Genomic DNA, 26,682 nt, shown 5'->3' with positions numbered 1-26,682 from the left:
ATAGAAATCATCTGGAAAAAAATTAGTATCTTCTAAAATTAACAGCATTAGGCTGGGCGTGGTGGCTCATGAGACCTGTAATCTCAGCACTTTGGGAGGCTAAGGCAGGAGGATTTCTTGAACCCAGGAGTTCGAGACCAGCCTGGGCAACAAAATGAGTCCACTTTCTCCAAAAAGTAAAAAAAATAACTGGACCAGGTGGCACACACCTGTGGTCCCAGCCTCTTGGGAGATTGAGGTGGGAGGATTACTTCAGCCTGGGAGGTCTAGTTATGTTCATCTGTTAAGTTTATCCATATCGATTATATTTTTGAGTTCCCTAAGTGAGAATGCTACATTAGATGCTTTTATATGGCATTAAATACTACTCCTACCTAAGCAGTTTTTCCTGTTCTTAACATCTTGAATTAGTATAGTACATTTGTTACAATTGATGAACCAATATCAATACATTATTATGTTAACTAAAGTCCATAGTTTAATTAGGATTCACTCTTTGTGTTGGATACTCTTACGGTTTTTGCCAAATGCCTATTATGTCTCTGTTGTTATAATACCATACAGAATGGTTTCAGTGCCCTAAAAACCAATGCTTCACCTATTCATCGCCTTCTTCTCCCCTCTCCCCGTGCGCCTAGTAACTACTGATCAGTTTACTGTCTCAATAGATTTGCATTTTCTTGAATGTCCTACAGTTGGGAATCATGCAGTATATAGCCTTTCAAATTGGGTTTCATTTAGCAATATATCTTCAAGATTCCTCCATGTCTTTTTAGAGCTTGGTATCTAACTTCTCTTTATCACTGAACAGTATTTCATTTTATGGATGTACCATAGTTTGCTTATCCATTCCACCTCCTGAAGGACTGCTGCTATGTTGAATTAATATCTACCTTACTTATTACCCTTTTCTAATCATTGTCATTATTCTCCTTTTTTTTTCGTTTTTTTGTCTACCACTTTTTTTCCTGTCCTCTCTGGTTTTAATTGTGCATTTTATATGACTATAATTTTTTCCTCTCAGCATATCATTTATACATATATATGTTTATACCGTTTTTATTACTGTCTTTTAGTTTTTGCCATGGAGTTTGCAGCATACATTTACAACAAATTTACAACTTTATTTTTTATTTTTTTGAGACAGGGTCTCACTCTGTTATTTAGGCTGGAGTGCAGTGGCGCACAATCTTGGCTTACTGCAACTTCCACCTCCTGGGCTGAAGGGATCCTCCCACCTCACCCTCTCGAGTAGCTGGGACTACAGACATGCACCACCATGCCTGGCTAATTTTAAAATTTTTTGTAGAGACAGGGTCTCACTATCTTGCCCAGGCTGGTCTTGAACTCAGGGGCTCAAGTGATCCTCCTGTCTTGTCCTCTCAAAGTACTGGGATTATAGGCAGGAGCCATTGCACCTGGCTAACAACTTTTAAATAACACTGTACTGCTTCATGGGTAGTAGAAGCATCATCTAAGAGTCTTCCTAATTTCTCCCTCCTGTCCCTTATGACACCACTGTCATTTGTTTCACTTATCCATAAGCTGTAATCATCAAATACATTGCTCCTTTTATTTATTTGAACAAATTATTTGTTAGATCAATTAAGAATAAGAAAAAAATGAAATAAAAGATTTTATTTTACCCTCATTTATTCTTTCTCTAACGTACTTGCTTGCTTTATGTAGATCCAATTTTCTGACCTATATCCTTGTTCTTTTCTGAAGGACTTCTTTTAACATTTCTTGCAAGGCGGATCTAATGTCTAAATTGACAAACTCCCTCAATTTTTATTAGACTGACAAAAGCTTTATTTCTTCTTTAATTTTGAAAGAAATTTTTCCTGGATATAGAATTCTAAATTAGTGGGTTTTTTTCTTTCGCTGTCAGCACTTTATTTTATCACTTCTTGCATGGTTTCTGAAGAGAAATCGTACATAATTCTTATCATTGTTATCCATGTTTCTCTATAGGTAAAGTGTTTTTGTCCTCTGGTTGCTTTCCAGATCTTTTGTTTGTCTTTGGTTTTTTGCAGTTTTAATATAAATTGACACCTAAGTGTCAGTTTCTTGGTATTTATCCTTCTTGGAGTTCTCTGAGCTTCCTGGATTTGTGGTTTAGTATCTGTCATTAATTTTGGAAACTTCTCAGTAATTACTGTATTTCTTTTTCTCCTTCTGGTATTCACATTTTATGTGTGTTACAACTTTTATAAATTTTAGGATTAAAAAAATTTCTTTGAAGAATGTCTTTGGTATTTTGGTAGGGATTTCATTAAATATGTAAGTTATGTTGGGTAGTATGGACATTTAAACAGTATTAATTCTTCCAATCCCTGAACATGGGATATCTATCCAGTATTTTATGTCCTCTTCAATTCCTTTCATCAGTGTTTCAAAATTTTTCTTGTATAGCTCTTTCACTTCTTTGGCTAAATTTATTCCTAGGTATTTTGTTTTGTTTTTGGTAGTTATTGTAGATGGGATTGCTTTCTTGATTTTTCAGTTTGATCGCTGTTTTTATGTAGAAATGCTACTGATTTTTCTATGTTGATTTTGTATCCTGCAACTTTACTGAATTTGTTTATCAGATCTTAGGGTTTTTTGGTGGAAACTTCAGGTTTTTCTAAATGTAAGACCATGTCATCTGCAAACAAGGATAATTTGACTTTTTCCTTTACATTTGGATGCCCTTTATTTCTTCTCTTGACTAATTGCTCTGGCTAGGTCTTCCAGTACTGTGTTGAATAGAAGTGGTGAAAGTGAAAGCATCCTTATCTTGTTCCAGAACTTAGTGGAAAGGCTTTCAGTTTTTCCCTGTTCATTGTGGTATTAGCTGTGGGTTTGTCATATGTGGTCTTTATCATGTTGAAGTATGTTCCTTCTACACCCAACTTGTTAAGAGACTTGTTAGATAAGGTCCAAGTCCTGCATTTCTTTCAGTTACCTTCCCCTGTTATTATACAGGTGCCCTGTTGATATAGTGGTAAGATGAGGAAAGGAGACACATTCTATAATTCTGTGATCAGTTGTCATTCTTTTGGTGAGCCTGTGCCACTGGTCTGTGATTTAACAAGTTCTTCTCAGATTTTCCCCCACTTCAGGTCAGACAAGAAGACTGGAGGGGCTGGATTTGGGTATTACTTTTACTCCACGTTTGTGAAACTCTTGTAAGGCCCAATTTTGTTAGGCACTGGTAAAATAGTTTCTCTTGCAGTTAGGCATTTTTGTAAAGAGGACAGAATACTCAGTGAAGCAGATATTTGTTGGGGCCCTTGGAAGTAAAACTTTCATAAAGCCTTCTACAGCTTGATGCCTTGGCTCTCAGGAGTTTGTATCTCTCAGGGTAGTCCACATTTAGTCTCCAGCAATTAGTTCATTACCCTTTAAGTATTCCTGCTAGCTCCAAGCGTGGTTTAAGATTCTCTGATTCTGTCTACACTTCCAGTTTTTGGGGCATTGGTTTGCTCTGTCACCGCAATTCTCAGGTAGATCTGATAAGAGTTATTGGTTTTTAATTTAGTGTTTCTTTCTGTTAGGATAAGAGTAATACCTTCTAAAATCTTTACATGTTAGATGAGAAACTGGAAATCTCTTTCATTGTTTTTTTACTCTCACCATATGGGAGGAAGTCTGAAGTTTCCTGAAATCTTAACTAGCACCTGTTTATATCACTACCTGTTTTCATTCTTAAGAAAGATTCAGTACATTCTGTAGACAGTCACTTTAAGCCCTGTGTGGGTAGGACTGGAGTTAGGAAGAGAGGGTCAAGGGTCAAGAATGTTTAGGAAAAAAAGGTAGACATTTACAAATCTGAGCTTCTTTCATTTTCTTAAAGAAAACTCCTCTAAATGAATTATTGAATGGCCCAAGTACCATGTTAAAGGAATTATACCAGTTTATAGCTCTAATTTCACTATTTAAAATTTGCTATTTTGTGGTGGTCGTAAAAAGAATTTTTTTTACCATTTAACTGTACCTCCTTCTGAAGAATACACAGAATAAGAGACTGATGCCTGTCTTAAACACAGAATAAGAATAATGCATTTTATATGTGGAAATAAATAAACAGGTTAATGAAACTCATTTTGGCTCCCAAATGGTAATTTTTCATCTTTTCTGTTTTACTAGTTGTACAAGGTGTGTATGTGTGTGTGTGTGTAGACAGGGTCCTGCTCAGACTGGAGTGCAGTGGTGCACTCGCAGCTCACCACAACCTCCACCTCCCGGGCTCAAGAGATCTTCCTACCTCAGCATCCTAAATAGCTGGGAACACAGGTGCACACCACCACACCTGGCTAATTTTTGTTTTTTTTGTAGAGACGGGGTTTCGCCATGTTGCCCAGTCTGGTCTTGAAGTCCTGGGCTCATAGTGATCTGCCTGCCTCAGCCTCCTAAAGTGCTGGGATTACAGATGTGAGCCACTGTCCCCAGACTTACTAGTTATGTTTTATAAAAATTGGGTTGTTTTTAAGATAACATTTACTGTCAACATTTTAAGATTTTTAAAATTTTGGTTAAACTGAATTTTTCAAATATAATAGATGTACCTAATGGTACTAATCTATGTTTAAGGATGAAGAATACAAAAATAAAGAAACACCTGTTTGTTTTCTCATCTTTTAGCCTGGTAGAAGAGATAAGAAATGTATATAAATGATTATAATATAATTCAAAATGTAGTAAGTATAATTAAAGAGTTACAGGAGCAGAGAGTAGGGATTTGGGAGGAAAGAGGTAGTAGTTGAGTTAGGGAAGCACAGAGAAGGCTTCATTAAGGGGGTGGCATTTGAATGGATTTTGAAGGTGCCTACAATTTTCATGGGATTGGGTGTAAGGTTTTCATGAGAAAGGGAGTTATGTACATACAAAGTATTTAGGAGTAGGATAGCCCAGGGCTTATTTATTTATTTATTTATTTATTTATTTATTTTCTTTCTTTTTTTTCCTTGAGACAAGAGCCTCGCTCTGTCACCCAGGCTGGAGTACAGTGGCCGGATCTCGACTCACTGCAAGCTCCGCCTCCCGGGTTCACGCCATTCTCCTGCCTCAGCCTCCCGAGTAGCTGGGACTACAGGCACCCGCCACCTCTCCCGGCTAGTTTTTTTGTATTTTTGTAGTAGAGACGGGGTTTCGCCGTGTTAGCCAGAATGGTCTCGATCTCCTGACCTCATGATCTGCCCGTCTCGGCCTCCCAAAGTGCTGGGATTACAGGCTTGAGCCACTGCGCCCAGCCTAGGGCTTATTTTTAATAGCAGGAAACTATTTGGCTTAACTTGCAGGAGTTGTAAAAGGCTTGGGTAGTAACCGAGGTCTGTTTGTAGATGGTTTTTGTTTGGTTTGCATAGTTAGGAAAAAATTTTTTATGCAGATATTTATAGTTAAATATTGGTCCTGCCATTCCCTATTATCTTACACCTTGTCTACCTTTTCACACATATGTAACACCATCCTGGGGCTGGAGGCATTTGAGTAGCTGACTTATAGAGATATAGTGTAAGAGGGGCAGGATTAGAGAATTGGAAAATAGATTAGAACCAGATTATGGAGGGAATTGAATGCCATTGTAAAATACTTGTATTTTATTCTATGCCTGGTACAGAGCTAATAAAATGTTCTTAGCAAGGGAGGGGGTGATGATTGGGACTGAATAAGAATAGCACTCCTAGGCCAGGCGCGGTGGCTCACGTCTGTAATCCTAGCACTTTGGGAGGCCATGGTGGGCAGATCACGAGGTCAGGAGTTCGAGAACATCCTGGCCAACATGGGGAAACCCTGTCTCTACTAAAGATACAGAAAATTAGGCGGGCTTGGTGGCACCCGCATGTAATCCAAGCTACCTGGGAAGCTGAGGCAGGAGAATTGCTTGAAGTTAGGAGGCAGAGGTTGCGGTGAGCCGAGATTACGCCATGGCACTCCAGCCTGGGCGACAGGGCGAGACTCTCTCTCAAAAAAAAGAATAGCACTCCTTGATCAGGTGCGGTGGCTCACGCCAGTAATCCCAGCACTTTGGGAGGCTGAGGTGGGCAGATCACGAGGTCAGGAGTTCGAGACCAGTCTGGCCAACATAGTAAAATCCCATCTCTACTAAAGATACAAAAAATTAGCTGGGTGTGGGTGAGTGTCTGTATCCCAGCTACTCGGGAGGCTGAGGCAGGAGAATCGTGTGAACCTGGGAGGCAAAGATTGCAGTGCCCGAGATTGCACCATCGCGCTCCAGCCCGGGTGACAGTGTGAGTGAGACTCCGTCTCAAAAAAAAAAAAAAAAAGGAATAGCTCTCCTTGAAGGTGTGATGGCAATATGAAAGGATGGATTGGAGTTGGAAGAAATAAATAGTGTAGTAAAAAAATCATGGGGGCTTCGAACCAAGGCAGTGGCAGGTGGGGTAACACACTGAGCAGATGTGGGAGATGTTTAAGGGTTAGAATCATGAGGATTCTACACATAATTCTATGCAGATAGAAATATTCCTATGTGAGAAAGTTGATATAAATTGAAGAGAATATGAAGTTCAAGGGCTCATGATATTGCCATTATCAGAAATGGTAAAGCCAGAAATGAGTGTAAGTTTAAGAGAATGTAGGGTATGGAAATGTTGACTTGTTTTTAAAAACATACAGGAGTTTCTCTATGATTCTGACAGCAAACTTGACCAGTTTCTAAGATTGTGTTGCTTCATAGTAGCTTCAAATGGTTGAGTTTTAAAAATAGTGTTTAGAATGGCTCTCTGGTACCTGAAGTATGCCCTTTCTTAGAAAACCTTTCTTATCATCATGCCTATTTAAATGGAAATTTTGAAAGATTTAAAAATTAATTTTGGGAATTTCATTGTTTTCATTTAACTGATCAAACAGTAAAGATTTATAATGACTTAAATGTTAATTTTAGTTAAGTCATTGACAGCTAGCTTACCCTTCTTCTTCCCCTATCCTCTACCTCTTTCCCCAGTTCTCTGCCTCTGATGTTTTCTGGATCTTTTTTTTTTCTTTATGGAGACAGGATTTCACTCTGTCACCCAGGCTGGAGTCCAGTGGCATGCTCACAGCTCACCGCAGCCTCCACCTCCCAGGCTCAAGTGATCCTCCCACCTCAGCCTCCCAAATAGCTGGGACTGCAGGTGTGCACCCCCACCCCTGGCCAATTTTTATATTTTTTGTAGAGATGGGGTTTTGCCATGTTGCCCAAGCTTTTCTTGAACTCCTGGGCTCGAGGAATCTGCCCACCTTGGCCTCCCAAAGTGCTGGGATTACAGGCATGAGCCACTGCACCCAGCCTGTTTTCTGGATCTCTGTAGTTTATTTTTTCTTACATGAATCGCAGTATTCTGCTTAAATTCTATATGCATGTGTCTTTGGTCTGAAAGTGAATTTGACCAAGAGAAAAAGATGAGAGAAGTTCTGCCTTATAGGACTCTTTAAAACTGCAGTTATGATTCTTTTATATCACTTTGCCTTTGACACCTGTTTGAAACTTTCATGACCACCCTCACATTTGGTGATTCTCTAGAGCAGGGGTCCCCAACTGGTCTGTGGCCTGTTAGGAACTGGACTGTGCAGTGGGAGGTGAATGGTGGGCCAGCAAGCCTTGCCACCTGAGTTCTGCCTCCTGTGAGATCTGCAGCAGCATTAGGTTGTCATAGGAGTGTGAACCCTACTGTGAACTGCGCATGTGAGGGATCTAGGTTGTGTGCTCTAGAATCCAGTTACAGGTGTCTGCTGCTCTGCCTTCTGTAGATGTGGGCTACATAGAAAGTACATAGTATTTCTGCCCAAGGAAGACTGCTTTAAGATTCAAAATCCAGGATTTTTACTGGGGACTGGTCATGTAGGTACTCTGCCTGTGTAGCTAGCCACAGCTACCAAAATTCCAGGCTCTCAGAAGTAAAGTGTTTACTGTATGTAATCACCTTGTTTACAAACAATCTCAGCAAGCTGGTATAGCAGAATTCAGTGTCCCAAGTGGATAAAACAGCCTTATCAGCATAAGGAATATTCTAAAAACCAAGTTCCCAGATGCCAACCAAGGACCAGTCTTAACACACAGGCCCTTCTAAAGACTGTAGCATCAGGCCTGCTATATTAACTTTCATGTAAAGCTCCTATGCCTCTTTCCCAGTTACAGGCTGGCATATTGCCATTCTGGATTTTTGACTCTCTGAAATGCCATCTTAACCTTTATTATAGCTTAGGTTTCACTGGATCTTAAGATTTTTACTTTCCTTTCTGATGTGGCCTCAATGAAGATCTTCAAATATTAGAAATAGAGAAAAGTAGATCTGCTTTTATATAGGTAGTCTTTAAGGAATGGAATACCTCCTCTCTGGACGTAGAATAAAAATACGCCAGAGATTCTCTTCCTCTGCCCAGTTTAATGACAGTCACAAGAGCAGTGGCATTTTTCAAGTGTTTTCTTATTCTGTGACTTTTATATTTACAGTTATTTGTATATTTTTGCATATGTCTTACAGTTAATTTTTTTTTATTTTTGGTTTTAGAGCATTTATGAGGTTTTTAGAGCAAGTGTAACTTTTCTTTATGTTTCTCAGTTTCTCCTTTTTCTGTATGTTGATTCCCTTCGAGTATTACCTTATCTCCTACCAGCAGGAGAGCATTTTTAAGACTCATAGAACATGGATGAGCTCTGGAATAATAGGAAATCATTCTTTGTTGGTGGTAATGGAATAGTTTCAGTTTCTATGACCATGAAAAGCATAAAGAGGAGGTAGCAAAAGACATTTGAGAGGAATAGAATATATTAGAGTACAGATTTTTTATGTTTACCTACATAACTTTTTGTCATCCCCCCTGCCCTGTTTTTTTCTTTGAGTATTTTCAAACTGAAAAGGGAGAGGAGAATAAATCACAGTGGTATTACTATGACAACAGCCTTGGCACCTTAGGGATGAGGATCATGTCCCTTCTGACTGGCTAATTGTAGTTGTTGTTACAGTTAGTTTAATTCTCCTCACATCTTTTTTTTTTTTTTTTTTTTTTTTTTTTGAGACGGAGTCTCGCTCTGTCACCCAGGCTGGAGTGCAGTGGCGCAATCTCGGCTCACTGCAAGCTCCGCCTCCCGGGTTCACGCCATTCTCTGGCCTCAGCCTCCCGAGTAGCTGGGACTACAGGCGCCCGCCACTGCGCCCGGCTAATTTTTTTCTATTTTTAGTAGAGACGGGGTTTCACCATGGTCTCGATCTCCTGACCTTGTGATCCGCCCGCCTCGGCCTTCCAAAGTGCTGGGATTACAGGCGTGAGCCACCGCGCCCGGCCTCTCCTCACATCTTAAGAAATTGGGACTGCTTCTAGACTCATTAGGAAACTGGAAGAATTTGTATAGGAAGGAAGACTTGCATATTCATCAATATCATACAGAGGAGAAACGTTCAAATTAATGGCAGGGGAAGATTAAGCAAATAAGTATTTGTATATTTCATAAATATGTAAATATTTGTATATTTAATAAATTTGTCAATATTTAAACATTTAAAATTTTAAGATTTTGATTATTTATGTACCACAAATTAATAAACCACTTTAAATGATAATGTTTTCTTATTGCTTGTATTATTTTTATTAGAATTCATCTTTTTATGTTAGAATTAGAATTTAGAATTTTCATAGTCTGTTTTAGTAAGAGCATTGGTAATACAGTGTTTCTGTTTTTGTTTTAAAGTGAGTGGCTCCAGGAGTTTGAGGCTGCAGTGAGCTGTGATGGTACCAATGCACTCCAGCCTGGGTGACAGAGCAAGATCCTGTGGCTTAAAAAAAAAAAAAAAAAAAGGGTTCTTGGATTTCAGTTATTTTATCTTGGATTGGTAAATTTCCTGCAGCATGGTTTAAGCTATAAGACAAAAAAAGAAGGGCTAAAAGGTTCCTCTATATTACTAAAGAATTAACAAGAACCTGGTGAGGTATTATTAACTCTGTTTTTTCTGTTTTTTTTCAGATGACAAAATTGACACTTAGGATAGTAATACGCTGTAGGTAGCAACTTGTGAGTGGCAGGGGTGGATTTTCTTTTTATTTTTTCTGCAACAGCTTTATTGAGGTATGATTTACACACTAAAATTCACTCATATAAGAGTTCAACTCAATGATTTAACTTTTTTTTTTGAGACAGTCTTGCTGTGTTGGCTAGGCTGGAGTGCAGTGGCATGATCTTGGTTCAGTGCAACCTCCACCTCCCGGGTTCAAGCGATTCTCATGCCTCAGCCTCCTGAATAGCTGGGATTACATGTACACACCACCACGCATGGCTAATTTTTTTGTATTTTTAGTAGAGATGGGGTTTCACCATGTTGGCCAAACTGGTCCTGAAGTCCTGACCTCAGGCAGTCTGCCCACCTCAGCCTCCCAAAGTGTTGGGTTTACAGGCATGAGCCACTGCACTCAGCCAGAACATTTTCATCACCCAACCTGGTGTACATTTGAGGTCAGTCCTTGTTCCTACTCTCAGTCTCAGACAACCACTGGTTTGCTTTCTGTTTCTAGATTTGCATTTTCTGGAAATTTCATATAAATGGAATTGTACAAAACATAGTCTGTTCTTTTTCACTTAGCATACTGTTTTTGAGATTTCATCCCTGTTGTCGCATGTCTCAGTAGTTAATTCTCCTTTTTTTTTTTTTTTTTTTGAGACAGCGTCTCACTCTGTCACTCAGGCTGGAGTGCAGTGGTGCGATCCTGGCTCACTGCAACTTCTGCCTCCCAGGTTCAAGTGATTCTCCTGCCTCAGCGTCCTGAGTAGGGATGATGAATGTGCGCCACCACACCCAGCTAATTTTTGTATTTTTAGTAGAGACAGGGTTTCGCCATGTTGGTTAGGTTGGTCTTGAACTCCTGAGCTCAAAGTGATCTGCCCATCTCGGCTTCTCAGAGTGTTAAGGTTAGAGGCGTGAGCCACCGTGCCCGGCTCATTCTTCTTTATTGCCAAATAATAATTATTCTGTTATATGAATATACCACATTTTATCCATTTACCGGTTGATAAACTATTGAACCATTTCCAGTTTTTGGCTATTATGAATAATGTTACAAAAATTCTTATACACATCTTTATGTCAAAGGAAATTGTTGGGTCATATGATAAGCCTTTGTTTTAATTCTTTCAGAAATTACCAAAGTGTTTTCCAAAGTGACTGTACCATTTTATATTTTAGGAATAGTGCATGAGGCTTCCAGTTTCTTTACATCCTGGCCAGTATCTGTTATCGTCAGTATTTTTGATTATAGCCATTCTGATAGACATTTAGTGTAATCTCATTGTGCTGTTAATTTGCATCTCCTTAATGGCTAATGTTGTTGAGCAACTTTTTTTTTATTATTATACTTTAAATTCTGGGATACAAGTGCAGAATGTGCAGGTTTGTTACATAGTTATACACATGGCATGGTGGTTTCCTGCACCCATCAGCCCGTCATCTCCGTTAGATATCTCTTCTAATGCTACTCTTCCCCTAGCCCCCCACTCCCCGACAGGCCCCAGTGTGTAATGTTTCCTTCCCTGCATCCATGTGTTATAATTGTTAAAGTTCCACTTAATGAGTGAGAACATGCAGTGTTTAGTTTTCTATTCATGTGTTAGTTTGCTGAGAATGATGATTTCCAGCTTCATCCATGTCCCTGCAAAGGACATGAACTCATCCTTTTTTATTTCTGCATAGTATTCCATGGTGTATATGTGCCACATTTTCTTAATCCAGTCTATCATTGATGGACATTTGGGTTGGTTCCAGTCTTTGCTGTTGTGAGCAGTGCTGCAGTAAACATACGTGTGCATGTGTCTTTATGATAGAATGATTTATAATCCTTTGGGTATATACCCAGTAATGGGATTGCTGGGTCAAATGGTACTTCTAGTTCAAGATCCGTGAGGAATCGCCACACTGTCTTCCACAATGGTTGAACTAATTTATATTCCCACCAACAGTGTAAAAGCGTTTCTGTTTCTCCACATCCTCTCCAGCGTCTGTTGTTTGTTGACTTTTTAATGATCACCATTCTAACTGGTGTGAGATGGTATCTCATTGTGGTTTTGATTTGCACTTCTCTAATGACCAATGATGATGAGTTTTTTTTCATATATTTCTTGTCCACATAAATGGCTTCTTTTTAAGAAGTGCCTGTTCATATCCTTAGCCCACTTTTTGATGTGGTTGTTTGTTTTTTTCTTGTAAATTTGTTTAAGTTCTTTGTAGATTCTGGGTATTAGCCCTTTGTCAGATGGATAGATTGCAAAATTTTCTCCCATTCTGCAGGTTGCCTGTTCACTCTGATGATAGTTTCTTTTGTCATGCAGAAGCTCTTTAGTTTAAAGATCCCATTTGTCAATTTTGGCTTTTGTTGCCATTGCTTTTGGCATTTTAGTCATGAAGTCTTTGCCCATGCCTACGTCCTGAATGGTATAGCCTAGGTTTTCTTCTAGGGTTTTTATGGTTTTAGGTCTTACATTTAAGTTTTTAATCCATTTGAGTTAATTTTTGTATGAGGTGTAAGGAAGGGGTCCAGTTTCAGTTTTCTGCATATAGCTAGCTGGTTTTCCCAACACCATTTATTAAATAGGGAATCCTTTCCCCATTGCTTGTTTTTGTCAGGTTTGTGAAAGAACAGATGGTTGTAGATGTGTGGCATTATTTCTGAGGCCTCTGTTCTGTTCCATTGGTCTATATCTCTGTTTTGGTACCAGTACCATGCTGTTTTGGTTACTGTAGCCTTGTTGTATAGTTTGAAGTCAGCTAGCATGATGTTTCTAGTTTTGTTCTTTTTACGTAGGATTGTCTTAGCTATATGGGCTTTTTTTTGGTTCCACATGAAATTTAATTTTTTTTTTTTTCTAATTCTGTGAAGAAAGTCAATGATAGCTTGATGGGAATAGCATTGAATCTATAAATTACTTTGGGCGATAGGCTATTTTCACAGTATTGATTCTTCCTATCCTTGAGCATGGGATGTTTTTCCATTTATTTGTGTCTTCTCTTATTCCCTTGTCTCTAACAAAACAGACTTTAAACCAACAAAGATCAAAAAAGACAAAGAAGGCCATTACATAATGGCAAAGGGATCAATGCAACACGAAGAGCTAACTTTCCTAAATATATATGCACCCAATACAGGAGCACCCAGATTTATAAAGCAAGTTCTTAGAGACCTACGAAGAGACTTAGACTCTCACGCAATAATAGCCAGAGACTTATCACCCCACTATCAATATTAGATCAATGAGACAGAAAATTAACAAGGATATTCAGGACTTGAACTCAACTCTGGACCAAGCAGACCTAATAGACATCTGGGGAACTGTCTACCCCAAATCAACAGAATATACATTCTTCTCAGCACCTATTGCACTTATTCTAGAATTGACCACATAATTGGAAGTAAAACACTCCCCAGAAAATGCAAAACAACATAAATCGTAACAAACAGTCTGTCAGATCACAGTGCAATCAAATTAGAACTCAGGATTAAGAAACTCAAAACCACACAACTACGTGGAAACTGAACAACCCGCTCCTGAATGACTGCTGGGCAAATAACGAAATTAAGGCAGAAATAAAGAAGTTCTTTGAAACCAATGAGAACAAAGTCACAACATACTAGAATCTCTGGGACACAGCTAAAGTAGTGTTTAGAGAGAAATTTATAGCACTAAAAGCCCACAGGAGAAAGAGGGAAAGATCTAAAATTGATACCCTAACCTCACAATTAAACGAACTAGAGAAGCAAGAGCAAACAAATTAAAAAGCTAGCAGAAGACAAGAAATAACTAAGATCAGAGCAGAACTGGAGGAGATAGAGACACGAAAAACCCTTCAAAAAAATAGTGAATCCAGGAGCTGTTTTTTTTCAAATGATTAACAAAATAGACCGCTAGCCAGACTAATAAAGAAGAAAAGAGAGAAGAATCAAAGAGACACAATAAAAAGTGATAAAGGGGATATCACTCACTGATCCCACAGAAATACAAACTACCACAGAGAATACTATAAACACCTCTATGCAAATAAACTAGAAAATTTAGAAGAAATGGATAAATTCCTGGACACATACACCATCCCAAGACTAAACCAGGAAGAAGTCAAATCCCTGAAAAGACCAATAACAAGTTCTGAAATTGAGGGAGTAATTAATAGCCTACCAACCAAAAAGCCCAGTACCAGATGGATTCACAGCTGAGTTCTACTAGAGGTACAAAGAGGAGCTGGTACCTTTCCTTCTGAAACTTTTCCAAACAATGCAAAAAGAGGTGCTCCTCCCTAACTCATTTTATGAGGCCAGCATCATCCTGATACCAAAACCTGGCAGAGACACAACAAAAAAAGAAAAATTTCGGCCAATATCCCTGCTGAACTTCGATGCAAAAATCTGCAATAAAATACTGGCAAACCAAATCCAGTGGCACATCAAAAAGCTCATCCATCAAGATCAAGTGGGCTTCATCCCTGGGATGCAAGCCTGGTTCAACATATGCAGATTGATAAATGTAATCCATCATATAAACAGAAACAATGACCAAAACCATATGATTGTCTCAATAGATGCAGAAAAGGCCTTCGATAAAATTCAACACCCCTTCATGCTAAAATCTCTCAATAAACTAAGTATTGATGGAATGTATCTCACAATATTAAGAGCTATTTATGACAGACCCACAGCCAGTATCATACTGAATGGGCAAAAGCTGGAAGCATTCTCTTTGAAAACTGGCACAAGACAGGTATGCCCCCTCTCACCACTCCTGTTCAACATAGTATTCGAAGTTCTGTCCCGTGCAGTCAGGCAAGAGAAAGAAATAAAATATATTAAAATAGGAAGAGAGGAAGTCAAATTGTCTCTGCAGATGACATGAATGTATATTTAGAAAACCCCATCATCTCAGCCCCAAATCTCCTTAGGCTGATAAGCAACTTCAGCAAAGTCTCAGGATACAAAATCAGTGTGCAAAAACCACAAGCATCTACCAATAGTAGACAGCAAGCCAAATCATGAGTGAACTCCCATTCACAGTCGCTACAAAGAATAAAATACTTAGGAGTCCAACTTAGAAGGGATGTGAAGGACCTCTTCAAGGAGAACTACAAACCATTGAGCAACTTTTTATGTGCTTATTATCCATTTGTGTATCTTCTTTTGTGAAATATCTATTCATACTTTTTTTTATCCTTTATTGTTCTTTTAATATCTTCTTAAATTTTCTCCTGAGACTGGTGAGCAGAGGGACCCAGAGCAAGGGAACTTAGAGGAAAGGAAAGAAGGCAGTAATTAGGAAGGAGGAGGCCAGGAGGAGGAAGAAAGCATTTTTTTTTCCCACTTTTTTTTTTTTTTAATTATACTTTAAGTTCTAGGGTACATGTGCACAATGTGCAGGTTTGTTGCATATGTATACATGTGCCATGTTGGTGTGCTACACCCATTAACTCATCATTTACATTAGGTATATCTCCTAATGCTATCCCTCACGGCTACCACCTCCCCACAATAGGACCCTGTGTGTGATGCTCCTCTTCCTGTGTCCAAGTGATCTCATTGTTCAATTCCCACCTATGAGTGAGAACATGCAGTATTTGGTTTTCTGTTCTTGCGATAGTTAGCTGAGAATGATGGTTTCCAACTACATCCATGTCCCTACAAACTCATCCTTTTTTTTTTTTTTTTTTTTTTTTTTGAGACAGAGTCTTGCTCTGTCGCCCAGGCTGGGGTGCAGTGGCCGGATCTCAGCTCACTGCAAGCTCCGCCTCCCGGGTTTAGACCATTCTCCTGCCTCAGCCTCCCGAGTAGCTGGGACTACAGGCGCCCGCCACCTCGCCCGGCTAGTTTTTTGTATTTTTTAGTAGAGACGGGGTTTCACCGTGTTAGCCAGGATGGTCTCGATCTCCTGACCTCGTGATCCGCCTGTCTCGGCCTCCCAAAGTGCTGGGATTACAGGCTTGAGCCACCGCGCCCGGCCAAACTCATCCTTTTTTTATGGCTGCATAGTATTCCATGGTGTATATGTGCCACATTTTCTTAATCCAGTCTGTCACTGATGGACATCTGGGTTGATTCCAAGTCTTTGCTATTGTGAATAGTGCCACAATAAACATACGTGTACATGTGTCTTTATAGCAGCATGACTTATAATCCTTTGGGTATATCCCCAGTAATGGGATGGCTGGGTCATAGTATTTCTAGTTCTAGGTCCTTGAGGAATCGCCACACTGTTTTCCACAATGGTTGAACTAGTTAGTCCCACCAACGGTGTAAAAGTGTTCCTATTTCTCCACATCCTCTCCAGCACCTGTTGTTTCCTGATTTTTTAAAGACTGCCATTCTAACTGGTGTGAGATGGTATCTCATTGTGGTTTTGATTTGCCTTTCTCTGATGGCAAGTGATGATGAGCATTTTTTCATGTGTCTGTTGGCTGTATGAATGTCTTCTTTTGAGAAGTGTCTATTCATATCCTTTGCCCACTTTTTGATGGGGTTCTTTTTTTCTTGTAAATTTGATTGAGTTCTTTATAGGTTCTGGATATTAGCCCTTTGTCAGATGAGTAGATTGCAAAAATTTTCTCCCATTCTGTAGGTTGCCTGTTCACTCTGATGGTAGTTTCTTTTGCTGTGCAGAAGCTCTTTAGTTTAATTAGATCCCATTTGTCAATTTTGGCTTTTGTTGCTGTTGCTTTTGGTGTTTTAGACATGAAGTCCTTGCCCATGCCTATGTCCTGAGTGGTATTCCTTAGGTTTTCTTCTAGGGTTTTTATGGTTTTAGGTCTAACATTTAAGTCTCTAATCCATCTTGAATGAATTTTCGTATAAGGAGTAAGGAAGGGATCCAGTTTCAGCTTTCTATTTATGACTAGCCAATTTTCCCAGCACCATTTATTAAATAGGGAATCCTTTCCCCATTTCTTGTTTTTGTCAGGTTTGTCAAAGATCAGATGGCTGTAGATGTATGGTATTATTTCTGAGGGCTCTGTTCTGTTCCATTGGTCTATCTCTCTGTTTTGGTACCAGTACCATGCCGTTTTGGTTACTGTAGCCTTGTAGTGTAGTTTGAAGTCAGGTAGCATGATGCCTCCAGTTTTGTTCTTTTGGCTTAGGATTGTCTTGGCAATGCGGGGTCTTTTTTGGTTCCATATGTACTTTAAAGCAGTTTTTTCCAATTCTGTGAAGAAAGTCATTGGTAGCTTAATGGGGATTGCATTGAATCTATAAATTACCTTGGGCAGTATGGCTATTTTCACAGTATTGATTCTTCCTATCCATGAGCATGGTATGTTCTTCCATTTGTTTGTGTCCTCTTTTATTTCACTGAGCAGTGGTTTGTAGTTCTTCTTGAAGAGGTCCTTTACATCCCTTGTAAGTTGGATTCCTAGGTATTTTATTCTCTTTGTAGTCATCGTGAATGGGAGTTCACTCATGATTTGGCTCTCTGTTTGTCTGTTATTGGTGTATAAGAATGCTTGTGTTTTTTGCACATTGATTTTGTATCCTGAGACTTTGCTGAAGTTGCTTATCAGCTTAAGGAGATTTTGGGCTGAGACAATGGGGTTTTCTAAATATACTATCATGTCATCTGCATATTCATACATTTTTACCCAATTTTTATTTTGGTAATTCATTGTTTTATTGAGTTATAAGAGAATTTATGGAGACAAATTCTTTATGAGATATATGATTTGCAAATATTTTCTCCTATTGTATGACTTGACTTTTCATTTTCTTAATGAAGAGCAGAAGTTTTTCATTTTGTTAAATTCAGTTATCAACTTTTTTTCTTGTATAGATTCTGTTTCTGGTATCAAATTTAAGAAAACTTTGCCTCCTCCAAGGTCATAGAAATTTTCTCCTTTGTTTTCTTCTTGAACAAGAGTCAGCAAATTACAGCCTGTGAACCCCATCTGGCCCACAGCCTACTTTTGTAAATAAAGTTTTATTTAAACATAGCCATACTTCTGTATTTACATATTGTCTATGCCTGCTTTCTCTCAACCTGAACTTTTGCGCAGTTTCTATACTGTGTCGCCCAGAAAACTTGAAATACTTAATGGCCCCTTTCAAAAAATGTTTGCTGATCCCTGTTCTAGAAGTGTTACAGTTTTAGTTCTTATAGTTCTAGGATCCAATTTTAATTAATTTTTCCGTATGATGTGAGGCAAAGAGACAAGTTCATTATTATTATTTTTATTTTGGTGTATGGATATGCAGTTGTCCTAGTACCGTTTGTTAAAAAACTCTCCTATATGTTAGAAGTTACTTGCTTCTGGCTGCTTTCAAGATTTTCTTCTTGTGTCTTGTTTTCAGCTGTTTGATTATGATGTATCTGGGTGAGGATCTCTTTGTGCTTATCATACTTTGGATTTGTTGAATTCCTTAGATCTGTAGGTAAATGTTTTTTCATGAAATTTGGAACGTTTTCAGCAGTTACTTCTTCTAATATTTTTACTGTTCCCTTTCTGGAGCTCCGATTATGTACGTGCTGATATGCTTGATGTTGTTTACAAATCTCCAATGCTCTGTTCTTTTTCTCTGTTCTGATTGTTTTTTTTTGTAATTTCACAGACTGTTTCCTATTTAATATCAAATCTGCTCTTCAGACCATCTAGTGAACTCATTTGAATTTCTCATTTCAGTTACTATTCAACTCTAAAATTTCCACTTGGTTCTTTTTAATAGTTTGCATTTATTTCTTTGTTGATATTCCCTATTTTAGTTATATCATCACAACTTTGAGCATGGCTTCCTGTAATTCTTTGAATAATATTTATAACTCTTTTGAAGGTTTTGTCTGCTAAATCCAATATCTGCTCTTACTCGGATACAACTTCTGCTGGCTGCTTATTTTTCCCTCCGAATACGGGTCATAGTTGGCTGTTTCTTTCCATGACTTATAATTTTTTTTGGAACTGGACATTTTGTGTAGTATGTTATAGTAACTTTGGATTCGGTTTTTATTCATTTTTTTCCCTTGCAGGTTGTATTTATTTATTTATTTAGTAACTTTCATGGACTTCAACTGCAGAATCTGTGTCTCCCACTGTGTGTGGTTACTTATGTGTCTCCCCAGCTTTTAAAACTTTTTAATTTGTAATTTTAAGCTTGGCTTTGTAGGGTTCCCACCTGCAATTCCTGAATTTAGTGCTTAGCTAATTATTGGTTGAAGGCTATACCTAAACACCTTGAGCCAGAAAGGCTTTCACCTTCTGCTGGGAGATTGTATGGAGGCTGTGAAGGGAGGATCACTTGGGCTCAGAGATTGAAGCTAACCTGGGCAACATAGTGAGACCCTGTTTCTGATTAAAAGAAAAAATCAACTAAGTATAGTCTGTTTTCATGTTTGTTTCTTTTACTTTTTATTATGTTGTCTTAGACCTAAGACCCTGTGCATGTACCCAAATTTTCTGTTAGCCAGGCGTGTGTGGAGAGCTAGGTCTCTCAGGTTTCCAGCTTCCCCCATGCATATGCTGCCGGTCTCTCAGTTAGACTGCATTTTGTGTGGAGCTTAGGACTTTATGGGACTCCCGTGTACATGTGTGCAGGCTCCTAGTCAGCCAGTGTTGTGTGGAGGGCATAGGCTCTCTTTTTAGGATGTGTGGAAAATGTATCAAGTCTCTCTGTGGCTTTGCCATTTCCATTGTCTTTCTATTAAGTTTCTAGCTAGTCCTCAGGTTTCTGGCTCACCTCAACAACAGCAATCTCGGACTAAGCAATCTGCAGGCTTTTCTGTTTCCTGCTGAGTGTGGGTTTTCCACTCTCTGCTCCAAGTCAAAGTCATCCCCTTTTTGCAATGAATGTGCGGGTTCCTTGATGGAACTTATACTTCAGTGGAGCTAGGGTAGGGGATGGAGGTAGCTCCTGGTAAGATGCCAGATTTCCACCGTAGTTACCAGGAAGTTCTGTAGTTTTTCATTAACATGTTCTTCTCATTTTTTTTTGTTGTTGTTGTTTTGCCTTTGGTTGATTTCCATAGCACAAAGATGGTTGCTTTTGACGCTTTTATCCAGTTTTATAATTGCTTTTTGGGGGTGAGATTTTGTATTCTTTCACTGGAAGTTCAACTTCAGAACTTGGATTTTAAATCCTAGTAGTATTACTTTTCAAAGCTAAATGCTCTTTTTTCTAATTCATGCTTATTTGTCTGTAGAGATAGAGAACAAGTAATTTTTTAAAAAGACAGATGACAGAGGGGTGGATGAATGAGCCCCAATTCAAGTCCTAGGTTTCAACAGAGAACAGAGTTTTATACCTCCTTATAGATAGATTTGCAAGCTCAAACTGAGGTTAATTGAAGGGATTAATGGCTCTTGTGGAGAGTAGACGTGTTGTTTATTCAGAGTGAGCCAACTATTGTGACGAAGTACCTTTCCTATAGTGTTCTTCACTTCATAACAATTTTATGAAGTAAGTATTGCAATTATGATTCCGTATTTTACAGATACGGAAATATATTTACAATTCGGGAACTTATCTATGCTCTGAACATTTGTATGTGGTGGGGATAGCACTTGAACCCATTTCTTCTGGTTTCGCCTTGTTCTTTATACTCCGTATAACTACTTTCCAATCATATCATAATTACTCACAGACACTTTGATGATCTTAATGTATTTTTTAATGTAGGTAGTAGTTGAGGTTAGAATAATTAATTCTTTTCTTTCAACTGACAATTAGTCTTAACTAATTGAAGAGCTGGATTCAGTCAGGCAGTTATTTAGCAAACTGGTAACAGTTAGAGAAAGAGATCCTGTGGCAGCTTCCTCTGCCAGCTTCCTTTTTTTCTCTTACTCCATAGATGCAGATTCTGCCCAAGAAGCCCCTGCATTGCAGAGGGACTGGAGATCTGTATGATCTGTTTATTTCGCAATTGACAGGGTAAGGGGGCCTTACGGGGGAGGTGCTTTAGCTTTATGCAGCTGGGCTAACATTTATTTGGGGATTATTTAAACTTAGTATTTTTAAAAACTTTGATGAATTTTGTTTGTCCTGCATCAGTTAAGTGCCAGATTATCATATTAAAAAGCATTTATTATAATGGTGATTTTTTAAAAAAGGTCCTGTTAACAACAAATCAGACAAACATGGTTCATGCTTCTAAAATACCAAATCTGGGATCATTTAGAATATAAATAATATTGAATATATATAAGTAAAATTTCATGACAATAACATTTTTAAAAAATGGTTTTGAATGAACATCTGTTTCTATAGCTCATCATATTCTTTATTAATCTACTTTGTTTCTTTTCCATAAATCTGTCAATCTGTAGAGTGAAAAAGGGACTTGTGGATATGCCATAAACATTGTGGGTGGCTGTGGTGTCTTTTTCTGCTGCTAGAAATTAATACTTACTTCCTTTAATTCTTTGTCTACCCTAGATGCCAATGAAATTTGAGTCTATCTTCCGACTGTCTTGTATCTGATCATTAGGATAAGTGTAAAAATGCAGTTGATAAATCTTACGGGAGCCAAGATTAAGTTTTGTAGGTCTCACTTGGCAGGTTTATAGAGCAAGTGCCAGAAATGATGGTTTTTATAATAGGATAGATTAAAATAGGCGAGGAAGAGTTTAATGTTCTTTTATAATCACAGAAAGATTTGGCAGATGACTGTAGCCTTGATGAGTACGTGAAAAGAATTGAGTTGGTGCTGTTCTGATGGGCTTGTTTTTATTTTTCGAGATGTTATTATACCTGGTAGTAAAATAGCTTTGTTTACCTAAAGAAGTAATATATTTCTGTAGTTTAAATGGATATTTTTAGTATTCTGTATGACTCATATTTTTAATCGTACCCTCATACCCTTTAAACATTTAATTTATGGATTTTAAGAATTCAACAATAATATTATGTATGTTGTCCTTACCACTATTAATACATATTCCACTTTCTAATGCCAACACATTTGGAGAACTACTTTCATTCTTAAGCATCTTAAATGACCTTTTTTTTTTTTTTTTTTTCTGTTTTCTTTAAGCCATAAGGATGAGTTTACCATTATTCCTGTACTGGTTGGAGCTCTGAGTGAGTCAAAAGAACAGGAATTCGGAAAACTCTTCAGTAAATATCTAGCGGATCCTAGTAATCTCTTTGTGGTTTCTTCTGATTTCTGCCACTGGGGTAAGTTCTAGATTTTAACATATCATGGTAGATGTTATATACTTCTGGTTAAAGGTATCTTTTCATTCTAAGCTCTGATTTTCAATTTTTTATCACTTTCCTTGGAAAGTTTTACTTCTGGCAGCAATGTTTAAAAGTGAACAAAAAATCTTTTGATCCTTTAAAAAGGATCAGATTACAATAGTGGATTATGGGTACATTTCCAAAGGCGACTGGTATAATTGGATTCACACTGTGAAGGCATCCTTGCTTAGATACTTATGTAGTGGGAGTTAAGATCTTTTAACCTCATTTCCAAGTAGGTGTGTATGGTAGATTCTTTGAAGTTAGTTTTGGTGGATAAATCCAGTGTTCTTTAGGATATAGAAGAGCACTGTGTGCTGTGCCAGTCCTTTTCCACATTTCCTTTTTTGTAATTAGTCTTTTTTTTTCTTTTCTTTTTTCCCCTTTTGGTGCTTAGTTTTTGCCCACAATTGCCATCAGTTTAAAGCTACCCTCCAGAGATTATAACATACTGGCTATTAGCACTGTGGTCTTCATTGGTAATGCTTTATGAGGGTAAGGACTCTTGAGTGATGTTTTGATTATTGTGAGAGTAAGAATGCTTCACAGTGAATACACCATAAGACAAGTGAGCTGTTTGTGGATTCCTCTTTTAGTAAACGTTGCTTTTACGGTCTTTGGATGCAGTTTGCTTTCCTTTATCCATTACTGTCCCAGAATATTTCTAAGTTTTGTTCCTTTTAGGACATCTCTTTGACCTATTAATTTATTGGTTTAAGATGCCAATATCTGTTCATTTATCAGTTATTTCTTTGATTATAAGGAAACCTAAAATGTAAGACCATAATTTTTAAGATACAATGCTAGAATAGCCAGGAGAACATCCTCAGTGAAACATAGGGAGCCATGGCATTTTATATGTCTTACCCATTGATTGCCAGAATTAATTCAACATTTATCTGGCCTGGTTGGGCTGGTGTCTTTCTCTTGCTTCTATCTCCGAATGGCCTTTTCAAAGTTGAGATCTCAGTTCAAGAGAACTATCTTTCATAATGGTACAGATTATTTTTTTGCATAAAGTACTTATCCTCAACTGGGAGTGATTTTACTGTGAGGGGCATTTGAAAATTCCTGAAGACAGTTTTGATCACCACAACTGGGATATGATTTGGAGGTGGCAATACTATTGGTATCTAATGAGTAGAGTCCAGGGTAGCTGCTAAATAAACATCCTACAATGGCACAGGATGGCTCCCACATCAGAGAATTAACAGGCCCAAAATGTCAGCAGTGCTGAGGTTGGAAACCCAGATTTTTAGGATATGCAGGTAGTTGTGCTTCCTTTTCAACCCCCTAGAGAAGCTCTCAGGGGTCTTCTTCTTTTTTTAAATCTGTTTTTAATATTCAAGGTTCTTTATTTACTGATTTTATTGGTTAGCTGGTTTGCTACCTTTGGCAGAAGTTACATTTTATGGATATAAGTATGCTGCTTAGATCTGAAGGCTTGGTAGATGCTTAAAAGGAGTTCCTTTCTGTGGAATTTTGGAATTTAATAAGTGATCTTGAAAACTTAAGTATCATTACTGCAAAACAGGATATTTTCCTTAATATTGTGAATTTGTGTTGGTAACAAAGCATGGCTTTATGTTTTGAAAATTAAAATTCTTGAAGCAAGTGTCCCACCCCTCCTTCATTTTTAAGGCTCTTATTAATCACTTGATTTAAATAATTAGTTCCCTTGATATTATTTTTCAGAACTTGGGCTTTCTCTCTAAGTTGGCAACCTGTGCAATCATAACATAAATTCATGTAAAACGTCAGTAAACATTTCCGTATTGCTCTTTTCTGTGGAATCATCCTTTTTACCTCATTAATAAAGACTTCTAAAGTAAGCAAAGCCTAGTCCACTGCTATATGTAACTACAATGGCTGAGAGATAAAAATAAATTTGTTTTACCTTTTACCTAGATTCTTAGAAAATTATTGAGGTTGTTTTGTCTCCTGATTTCTTGGAGATTTTGGTATCTAAATTGTAAGATAGGCTTTCCAGGTGATAGTTACAAAAAATAGCTCAAAAAAATTTAAAGACTCATGAATAATAGTTGTAAGAATTATCTAGAGACTAAAACATTTTTTATGTTTATGTTTGGTGTTTAAGTAATAGAACTTTTCAAGAGTTTATTTTTTAGTATCACCATCATTAATAATACTCATTAAATGTTTTCTTTGTGTTTATGGAAAGCACTGTGCTACTTCTTACTGAGAAATATGTTGGGGTTCTGGAGATAAGTGAAAGGTGTAACATAGATAATATTCCAAAATTGATAGTCTTTTCACTACCACAGTAATTCTTGTAAAGTAAGATACATTTTCCTCTTTTGCATGCCTACTGAAGTAGTATGAATTATTGACCAGTTATGGGTTAAGCTATCTTAAGAATTAAGTTTCATGTTTCTCACATTCATACTGTAGTGGCGACGGGTATCTTTCCTAAATTAGTAAGCCTGCCATATTATCATCTCAAAAATTCAGCTTTTTCTCATGAAGATAATACTTAATGGTTTTTCTTTTTAAAGAGGTACTATACAGGTTGATTTTTATTATATAGAAGCAATCATAACACTGACTTCTAAATAATTTCATAGGAGGGATTCAGTTCCTCATGCATGCAGAGGTCTTAAACGGTTCATTGAGTTACCTCTTAACACACTCTATAAATACCTGAATTTTTTTGGAAAAAAAATTTATTATAGTACACTTGAAAAATTACTCAGCTACACACAGTGGAAGTTTCTTTGTTTTGATTATTAGATTACTGGCAGTGACTACATTGTTCATTTTTAGTCAGTGGTTCTCTTTATAGTGTGCCTACCTGTTGCCGAAAGTAAAGTGAAAACCCTGGTGATAGAGACATTTCAGATTATTACGTGTAAATTGGAAGATTTTTCTTGTTGACCTTATTTGTTAGCCAATGTTCTTTATAAAAATGATCTATTTTCTTAAATGTATTTTACTTTAAAGATGTTCATCTTTCAGATGCCCTGTAGCTTTTATTTAGACTTGAAAAAGAGACATTAGAGAGATAAAGGTAGACATACTGAAGTACTCTCAAGTTTTCTTTCTAGTTGAGGTAAGTCAAGGGAGAGACAGGAACCTAGATTCCATTATCCCCCTTCTTTCAGTCCCCTCATTTGAGTTCCCCAAAAAGAAACCCTGCATTTCAGTTCCTGTCTTTTATCACATCACCAGTCTTGTACATATAGAAATGCCAGATTATATTGCTCAGGCAACACTTAAAATAGTTTCACCTCATTTCATCCTTTCTGTTACTAGCAGGAAGTAGATTAAGTGAAAAGACATTTGCCACTAGTCTGTATACTTTACTGTGGTTAAATAAATTGTTCCAATACTTTTTGTGCTTTTCAAGTTCTATATCCTATAGGATGGCTCCGTATGAGAGAATTTTGTCTGGACCTATTTTAATTTTTCAATTAGTAGAATTTTCTTCTCAAGTTTCAGTTTTGGCCTTCTTCATATATATGATTGATATTTGTGTTTCCATGACCTTCCTGAAATTTATATTTCTAAATTTAGATTGTTGGCAGCTTTCATTAACATAATTTTCACTTCTAAGAAGTTTCTAAATGAAATTGGATTTAGCAAAAATTGATTTTTCAAAAGTGCAGTCATGAACTGGATATGGTAGTTTGTGCCTATAGTCCCAGCTATGTGGGAGGTGAGGCAGGAGGATTACTTGAATCCAGCCTGGAGAACAAGTAAGACCTCATCTCTAACAAAAAAGAAACAAAAAGTAAAAGTGGACTCATGCTTTATTTGATTTACCTTTTATGGTGGTTTTGCAAATCAGTTTAGATAAGTTTACTTGGTGAATGTTTATGACATTATATTCTTCTTTAAATATGAGTTTACTATAGTCTTTTCAGCAATTTTGAATTTTTATGCATAAATTTATATTTGTTTTGGTTTACATTACTAGCTTTTTATAAATACGTACCACTTATTAAAAGTGGCATTCCCCTAAATATTTATGAAATTTATAACATTCAGATTTCTTCTTTATTGCATATTAACGTGATTATTCATGCATACTCTTCCTTTCTGTTAGTCTCTTGGGTATAAGGCTATTGCTGTTTTCTAAATAATTAAATTGGTTTGAGTGTAAGTTAGCTAATTCTTAAAATATACCTTAACCAAGCCATCATATTTGTCTTCTCAAATATTTGTACATACAGATTTTACACATTTAGTTTTTGACTTTTTGCAGATTTGAGATAAGGCTAATACTTATACATTATAACTAGGACTTCAGAATGAAAACATGATAGTATTTAGCTTTTAAAAGTGATTACCTTATTTGATGCTACTTAGAGAATATTTCTTTTATGAAATACATTTTTTCTTTGGTAGTGATTTCAATTATGAATGTCCCCAGGTTGGATCCTTAGTATCGAATGGCCTAGTAATTGATCTCACAAGGTTGTTGTGAGGTTTAACTCAAATATTTGAAAGTGGTTTAACATATTAAAAAATGTGATTAAGTAAATGTATGACAGTATAATTTTT

General features: G+C 37.3%; 1 protein-coding gene across 4 annotated transcripts in view; it reads left to right on the top strand.

Annotated features, from left to right (window-relative positions):
- The window catches only part of LOC105479691 (mediator of cell motility 1), a 144,698-nt gene that overhangs the window by 98,653 nt on the left and 19,363 nt on the right, over positions 1 to 26,682 (top strand). For 2 of the 4 annotated variants that reach the window (XM_011737818.3, XM_071076466.1), the window contains one exon: positions 21,953 to 22,095. The exons of the other annotated variants lie outside the window; for them this stretch is intronic. In XM_011737818.3, coding sequence (XP_011736120.1) covers positions 21,953 to 22,095 — 143 coding nt within the window. The remainder of the gene's footprint in view (positions 1 to 21,952; positions 22,096 to 26,682) is intronic. 4 annotated transcript variants of the gene reach the window in all.

The sequence above is a fragment of the Macaca nemestrina genome, chromosome 13 (assembly GCF_043159975.1).
Source record: "Macaca nemestrina isolate mMacNem1 chromosome 13, mMacNem.hap1, whole genome shotgun sequence".
In the NCBI taxonomy this organism is placed as follows: Eukaryota; Metazoa; Chordata; class Mammalia; order Primates; family Cercopithecidae; genus Macaca; species Macaca nemestrina.
The sequence above is the reverse complement of the archived record's forward strand: the minus strand, read 5'-3'. Positions and strand labels throughout refer to the sequence as shown.